General features: G+C 35.1%; 1 protein-coding gene across 2 annotated transcripts; it reads left to right on the top strand.

Annotated features, from left to right (window-relative positions):
• The first annotated feature begins 962 nt into the window (after positions 1-962).
• CLEC12A (C-type lectin domain family 12, member A) lies at positions 963-7,671 on the top strand. 2 transcript variants are annotated; one of them, XM_014543812.1, is made up of 7 exons: positions 963-1,084; positions 1,509-1,619; positions 1,797-1,895; positions 2,420-2,608; positions 3,474-3,625; positions 4,849-4,955; positions 7,317-7,671. In XM_014543812.1, the coding sequence occupies exons 2-7, from the start codon at positions 1,529-1,531 to the stop codon at positions 7,489-7,491; spliced, it is 813 nt and encodes a 270-aa protein (XP_014399298.1). In that variant the 5' UTR covers positions 963-1,084; positions 1,509-1,528; the 3' UTR covers positions 7,492-7,671. The 2 variants fall into 2 exon arrangements, with proteins under 2 accessions (XP_014399298.1, XP_005871411.1); XM_005871349.2 differs by lacking the exon at positions 963-1,084 and having other exon boundaries at positions 1,174-1,619.
• The last annotated feature ends 580 nt before the right edge of the window (positions 7,672-8,251 follow it).

The following is an 8,251-nucleotide window of genomic DNA, read 5'->3' as shown; positions in this document are numbered from 1 at the left end:
TGGGATAGTGAGAGGACAGCTAAGCAGCTGCTATTGCCTCTGCATCTGTGATATTGTCTCCTAGTAAATGTTGTCCCAGAAAAACTGTCTATTCCAACATATAATAAAGCAGTTAATATTTTATTAAGTACTTTAAAAAATCTTTACATATTCTCTTTAGTAAAAAACAAACAAAATGTCAATCCATTTTATGGTATTTATGGTATCAGCAGCCTACTGCACACTCCCTATTGGGGATCCAACCTGCAACCCGGGCATGTGCCCTTGACCAGAATCGAACCTGGGACCACCCTTCAGCCTGCAGGCCGACGCTCTGTCCACTGAGCCAAACCAGCTAGGGCATAACCTCTTTTTTTTAAAAAAAATATTTTATTTTATTGATTTGAGAGAGAGGAAGGAGAGAGATAGAGAGATAGAAACATCAATGATGAGAGAGAATCACTTATTGGATGAATAAGTGATAAATCATTTATGGGGGGGAGGAATACCAATACAAAATTTAAGGTAAGATTTACTAATGAAATCAGAAAGAACTTACTCAAAAACAGTGGTTCCACAACCCCACCTCCACCTTGCATACTTGATCAAGAAACGAATGAGCCTGCCTCCTGAGAATGCTGCGTCACACATACCAGAAGCCTGCCTGCCTAACCCTGGAGACGCATTTCCTTCCCCCTTTTGGTAGCTTAGCTAAAAGCTGGCTCAAATTGATTGAGCCAATCTGCAGAAAGATAGCAAGCCTGAGCGCAGCTCTTCTGGTCTGCAAAACCATTTTTAGGGCCTTTGGTATACCAACCTTGGCCATCAGTATGCAGACTCCCTCACATGGTCCCTGAGCCCCAGAATCGGACCTGGCACTCAGGGACCATGTTCTCGTATTCTAGGGAAACTAGGTATTCTGTCTCATCTTAGACTAATCTATACCTGTGTCACAAAGTGGCAAGGTGGAGCCTACTCTCTCCCTTTCTCTGGGAGTGCCCTTCGTGTCTTTGCTACGTGTCTCCTGGCTACGACAAACCCCCTCTGCCAGAACCTTTGCCATGACATGTGCAGAGCACCTATGTCAAGCCATTTTTGTGGAGCAGTGAGTGTTTGAAAACTGTGCCCGCTTTATTATTTCTCTGCTTGAAAGTTTGTGTCCAATAAATTTGATGTCTGCATCATGTTGCACTAGTGACCCATAACCCCTTGTACAACACTGATAATACCCAGACACCAATTCGAAAATTACTCTGTAGTTGGTAGACATAGAGAACTAAGAAAAAGGAAGAGATAAGAGGAAGAATGTCATGATATTCCCTCGTGCACAAGTTCTCTGTGTCTGAGGCCACAGTAGGGTTGCAGCTCATTTGTAAACTTGTTGGAGGTTCATACAGAGATTTAAAAACAGAAGTTTAAGCTTTAGTTTATAAACAGAATTAAAAGTCATAACTCCTGTTTGACATTCAACTGTTAGTTTAACCTTCATCTCCCTCTCTCTCTCTTATTTTTTTTTTTTGGTTGTCAAGCTTTCTTTTCATCGCTATCAATGTCTGAAGAAGTTACTTATGCAGATCTAAAATTCCAGGACTCCAGTGAGACAAAAAATATTCAAGAGTTTGACCAAGTTGGTGTGAAAGGTAAGATTCTGAGCTATGGATGTTTTGTAAGATGGAAGAAGTATAGAAGGTGGTAGAAGTGTAAGGGCTTTACCAGGACATGTTAGGGAAGAAAAAATATGCAAAATGAATAAATGAATGAATCAAATTAAGATGTATACCATTTCCAGGCCTTTTTGCTAATTTTGCTTCCCACAGCACCTCCTGCTCCTTCCCATGTGTGGCGTCGAAGAGCCTTGGCTCTGATTCTTCTGTGCCTTCTGCTGCTGATTGGACTGGGAGTGTTAGGAAGCATATGTATGTATTACCCAAGTTTTCTTTGTGTGTGTGTGTGTGTGTGTGTGTGTTTTAATCTTCACCCAAGGATGTGTTTATTGATTCTTAGAGAGAAGGAGAGAGAGAGAGAGAGAGAGAGAGAGAGCGAGAGAGACATCGATATGAAAGAGAAGCATTGATTGGTTACCTCTAGTACACCCCCTGAAACCTTTTGGTGTATGGGACAATGCTTCAACCCAGCCACCTGGCCAGGGCCTCACCCATGATTTTATTGAATGGAAAGACACTTAGAATTGCATGAGTTTTACAAGGAAGTTCACTCTTTGAATTGAGGCTTTGGAATGATTATAAGTGATATGTGAACATAAAGGGGGCTTTATAACGGAGTCCTTACAGTATGGTACTTAGTCTCTTTCCCTCACTCTTGTGAAATGAATGCTTCCCTAGACCTTCAATATTCTGAACACTATTTCAGCAAAAAGGAGGTGATGGATGTATTGAGGGATTAACATTTTTTATCATTTCTCTTTTTTTTTAATATGGAGTTTACCTAACTTCGAAAATAGAAATGGAAAAATTGGAAAAGCTACAAAATTTCAAAGACAAACTTCAGAGTAATGTTTCTCTACAACTAATATATAATATGGATAGTCTTGAGAAGATCAGGAACCTCTCTAGGACACTGCAAGAAATGGCCACCAAATTATGTTATGAGCTATGTAGAACAGAACCAGGTAATCCTATATTCCTGTCTAAGTTATTTATTATACAATGAACTAATCCTAGGAGTCACTTGATAATCAGTTTTTCCTTAGGAAGACATTATTTGGGGGAAGGAATTAAATCTGGTTGACAGAGTACTTAATATTTCTATTTAGTTAAAAAGAAAAGCAGAAAGTAATAATAACATAGACCCCAAAATTACAGGGATGACAGTAACTTAATGAAACACTAAACAATATACAGTTTCTCTAATCTGACATTCATTAGGTTTTTCTGGGTAATGAATTGATAAAAGATTGGGAGAAAAGTATATCTCTTTATAGGTGACTTGGTTCCTAAATTTCAGCGAATTTTTAATAAGAGTCAAGAGAAAATAAAATTAGGCCTTGCCCTTGTAACACTTTCTATAACTATTATAAATAAAATATGTTCTTTGTGCTCTTGCAAAGTTTCCCAAATATTGAACAAGTCAGAGCTAAAAATGGTCTCTTTGAAGAAGGCAGGATTGATGTGGATTGATGTAGGTTTGTGGGCTTGATTCTCACTACCCAATGTTTCTTAGGATTAGCCTTTATTACCTTGTAGTAATATCAAAAATGACAAAGGGAGAAATAAATTAATTATTATCCAGGGCTCCTGAGGTAGGAAAATGTGCTAGAAGATAAGTGTTTAATTTGAAATGTGTTGTTCAAATTATGTTTTAGACACATTGTGGTGGTATAGAGGGGCCTAGAACACAAAATTCATTTTCTTCACCTTTGATGTACAAAGAAAAAAGACAAGTAAATTTGGTTAATTTAACATAGAGGACAATGGGAATAATGACAATAATGAAGATTATCAAACACATCAAATGGAACTACATTCTTTTTCCAGAGCACAAATGTAAACCTTGTCCAGAGAAATGGGAGTGGCATGAGGACAGCTGCTATGGAGAATTTGAAAAGTCTGAGACATGGCAGCAGAGTGACTCCACATGTTCTGCTCACAATGCCAGCCTGGTGAAGATTAAGAACAAAAGTGTATTGGTAAGGTCCTATGGATCTCTGCGTGTGAGGAGGGAAATCATTTTTCCCAGGGTAGAATAAGTAGGAGTGAGGCATGTTGGGGAAGATCTGTATCAATCCAGACATGATTCTGGCTTATTCTAGTTGGAGTATGACGTGACTGAGACTTGGCACACTTATCTCAGGTAGCCAAGGTAAAGCATATAAAATTTTAGCTTAGGACCCTAGCATCAGTGTATCTGAGAGGCTGGGCAAATGAATAGATATGGGGCACCCAGAATCAGGTCTGTAAGCATTTCCAAAGTTTAGGATCAACTTTTAGGACATGATTTATGAACATTTACCTAAAAACAGGAGATCTGGAAATTATTCCTGACGTTTACTAATTCCAAAAGATGTACAAAGGAGAAGATTCTTTATTTCCACCACTTTGTATTTTTTTAACTAAGAGAGAAAGCCAATATATACTAGAATAAGAAGATAGTTTGGAAAAAATATGTATAAAAAGCAGAATTAAGATGGCGAAGGCAAGTGCCAAGCAAATATATTGCACAGAGTTCCTGGGTCCGAGAAAAAGTGAGTTCTCTGGAAGATTTGTTTATATATTTATTTTTCAAATATCTAAATAGTATCTCCATGTTTTACTTATTACTCAACATTTCTGGTCTCTCAGTTGGTAATCACATATTTATTTTTCAAGGCAAAACTTCATTTTCCCAGGAGTCTCAGCTTCCCTACTCAAACATCTTTCTCCTTCTTCATAAAAGAGAGGGAAATCAATCCATAGCTCTTCTTCATGTGTTTTTCCTCAAATGACCCATTCATAGTATTTATTAAAAAATGTTACTTTGGCTACAAAACTCTGGACTGGTTTTAAGTTCTGTTCTATAACCACTCTCATCTGACTTTGCTACATTTACATATGTTTATAGCCACCTAGACTGAATATTTACTGTTCAATATTTGAATCCTGAAGTTTGTGAACTTCATTAACTCTAAATTAAGGTTATGAATGGATTGGTAGGTCCTTCTTCGTGTGAGACATTTACTGATGTGTAAATGCTGGAAGAACTCTTATATTAGTAGTGAAAAACATTGCCTCAATTTTCTTTAATGACAATGAAAAATAGTAGTATAATGTTAAAAATGTTACCTTAAGACAGTTATTTGTAAGAAATTATGTTGTGAGGTAAAATACAGAAATGGAAGATAGTTATTTTAACAAACTATCTCTATTTCTATAGGAATTTATAAAGTCCAAGGAGTTATATGGCTATTGGTTAGGATTATCTCCCAGAGAAGATTACAAACCTGGGAAAGAATTGGATGAAACAATTATCTCCTCTGACTGGTAAGTCTTTAGTCATGTTGAATGTTTCTGGTTGATTTGAATAAAGGAGTTTTCCTCAGGAGCACTGTAGGTTACAATTAAAACTGGCTTCAATTGAAATTGTAAGCATAAAGAATTATTTTCCATAAGGCTTCCCTCATACATCTAATAATGCAAGAAGTTGCCACAAATGTCTTCCCATTATCTTGACAAGTTACTAACAAACTTATGGTAGCCAAATAAGGGAGAACTTCTATGTATTGTGCTTTTATCTAAGAGAACTATAGAAGCCAACAAAATTCAATGGGCTCTAACATGTACTTAAAATGATGCTAAGTGCTTAGATTCACAGATGAGCAAAAGATTGATTCTGCCCTTAATTACTTAACCATTAATTCTATGATTAGACTAGCTTTACAGATAAAAAGAATAGAAGGTGAAAATCCTTCAGACAGAATAACAAAAAATAAATTTTAGCTTTGAAATTTGTGTTATCCACTGACTTTTGAAATGACCAATTTGAATGGAAATTCTAGAGATAGACTTAGAAGAGAATTTCTGGTAAAGAAAATAAAATGAACTTGAGCCTGGTATATTGCACATATGCTATATCTAAAATATTTCATCGTATAATATATTTAAAATGTAATTATAAATGGATTCATATGTTGTCTTGTTCTGCTTGTAATGAAGATAAAAGCAAGACTTACATAAAGTAATGTCAAAATTTTATTGGTAGTTTATAATCCCTTCAATTTCAGAAGTAGACAAAATTAGACTAAAGAACGAAATCGAGTCTTAATCTGTTGTATACTGTTGCAAGCCGGTGAATTTATACATTCCTGTTTGTTGAGGACACATCAAGCAAACTCAGGGTGACTGTTGAGGTGTTTCCACACTGAATCTAAACTCTGAGATTCCTGCATACTCACTACTTTGGGCGAGACAGTAAATAGAAGCTTTGACTGCTTTTTGTTTTGGTTGTTTTTCCCTTTAGAAAAAAAAAATAGTAGGTGTAGGAATATAAATGAAAAAGACAAGGCAGCCCTAGCTTTGGCAGTTTGCACTGGCAGGACAGAATAGGGGATAAGATAAGTACGAACAGAGGAGAAAAGGATATATAGTTTAAAGATCTCATTTGTAGTGAAAGACTAGGGGTAAAGGTAGTGTATGTCTCAGGGGAGAGTGTAAATGGGGTCTTGTTTTGAAAAAGTAGAATTTCCATGTGTTTATTTGCAATTTTTGCTATTGGGAAGATAATCTATAATGGGCTGGAAACATAATAGATTATTTCTAATTATAAAGAAATGATACTGAAATAAAAATTATATAATACTATATGTATATAAAACACATTATATTTGTATATAACATAAATTAAATATGTATGTATATATGATTCCTTTTTGGTTTTTATTCTTGATGTTATTTTGGAGTTTGTTTCTGGAAAGGTGTGTGATCAATGACATCTGTATTATTTCACCTCAAATAGGAATTTTTACTTTTGAATATTTAATTGAGGAATTTGTTTATTGATAAATGATCATTATTTATCAGCTCAAGTATGAATACTAAAGTTTTTTCAAAAGATAATATTTTCAATTTACAAGTTTGTCTTAATGCATAATCCCTGACCAATAATCTTGTATTAGTGGCTGGTAATAATTCAGAACTTCAGAGTAAAAATCTCTAAAAAACAACTAGAAGGAGAGAAGGTGAACCTAATATATGGTGACAGGAGAAAATTTGACTTTGGGTGGTGGGCACATGGTACAATATACACATCTTATAACATAGAAACCCACACCTGAAATCTATGTTAATATGACAAATGTAACACTAATAAGTTTAATTTTTTTTTAAAAAAGAACACTTTTCAAAAATGGGGGAAAATTTAATAAAATGCGTTATATTGTCTTTATCATTGAAATAAATTTTAAAAAACTAGAGGGATATGTCACTTGGAGATAATGTTCGTATTAGATTGATTATTGGTTTTGGTGATTATAAAAAAACATTTGAGAAAGACAGTGTCAAAGATTTACTACTGAGCCAGTTAGACTGGAAAATCTAATGGAATTGCATTATTCTAAATCATGTTAGGTATTAGGGAAGGGAGATGCTAGGTCTGAAAGAACAGCAAATACTCCAGATGTGAGAAAGAGAACAAGGCAGAGAAAAATGAGGCAGTGTTTGACATTGTATATATGTCAATAAAAATGAGTAATCTGAACACTCTTGATATTCTAAATAATAATTAAAACTTATTTTAGACAATGCAGAGCCTAGGAGCAATGATATACTGGAAAAGCAATTTTTGTGTGTATGAATATGTTTCAAATGTTTGAGTAGCCTATTGTAATTCATTATTTTCTTTTTCAGGTTTACAGGAAACACAAGTGACTTAAATGATGTAATGTATTGTGGATATATATATTATACGTATGTTTACTATGGTCTCTGCACTTCGAGAAAAAATGTTATATGTGAGAAGTTAGCTAATCCAGTGAAGATTGAAAGCATACTAATGAATAAAGAACCAAGTGAAAGATTGTAGTTAGTGTAATTAACTACACTAACAACTTTAAGGTACATATATCTTGTGGACCACACAAATGGAATAAAGAACTAAATGTCTGCCTCTATCCTAACAATTCGCATTTTCAAATGTCCTCTTTCTCTTCATTTTCTAAGTAAAAGAAACCTTAAGTTATGCCTAAAGTCAAACCATATCATTTAGATACTAAATGATAATATTAAGCATCAATATAGTGTCTAAAATGAAAGTAATCTTTTTCTTGTTTTTCCAGACACAAACAAGATAAATACTAACCTCATGGAGAATCAGAGAAAATTGAATCTAAGAATATATATGAGGATAATAAATCATGCCAATTGAGGTTTATTCTAGTAATACAGATTGATTTCCATTTTGGAAAAAAAAAAAAAGAAAAGAGAGAGAGAAAATGGAATTGCTTGTCTTGCCCACTGGGCGTCAGCAAGGACTGATATCCCTGAACTTAGAGAATTATTTGATCAACTATGAAACCTTACAAAACCTCATGCCTGACCAGGGGACACACATTCTAACATTGAGGTAGAAGGAGTGAACAATTGACCATGGAATCCTCTTGTCATATCACACACTAAAGCAACATAAAGCTGCATGTAGATCAAGCAATGGAAAGGACTAAGGGCTGTTTAAAAGCACAGATGAAGAGCCAGCTCAGAGTTAGAACTTATGACAACACTAGAAGCCCCATGCATGAAATTCATGCACGAGGCTTGGCCCTCGCAGCCCTGGCTTCATCAGGAAG

The sequence above is a fragment of the Myotis brandtii genome, unplaced genomic scaffold (assembly GCF_000412655.1).
Source record: "Myotis brandtii unplaced genomic scaffold, ASM41265v1 scaffold337, whole genome shotgun sequence".
Taxonomy (NCBI): Eukaryota; Metazoa; Chordata; class Mammalia; order Chiroptera; family Vespertilionidae; genus Myotis; species Myotis brandtii.
Note: the sequence above shows the minus strand (reverse complement) of the source record. Positions and strands in the feature narration are given on the sequence as shown.

Bases quoted from the DNA above. Each gene is read 5' to 3' on its own strand.
- CLEC12A (XM_014543812.1), top strand. From the start codon at position 1,529: ATGTCTGAAGAAGTTACTTATGCAGATCTAAAATTCCAGGACTCCAGT. The intron at 1,620-1,796 runs GTAAGATTCTGA...TGCTTCCCACAG, and splicing joins TGACCAAGTTGGTGTGAAAG to CACCTCCTGCTCCTTCCCAT. The intron at 1,896-2,419 runs GTATGTATTACC...TTTAATATGGAG, and splicing joins GGGAGTGTTAGGAAGCATAT to TTTACCTAACTTCGAAAATA.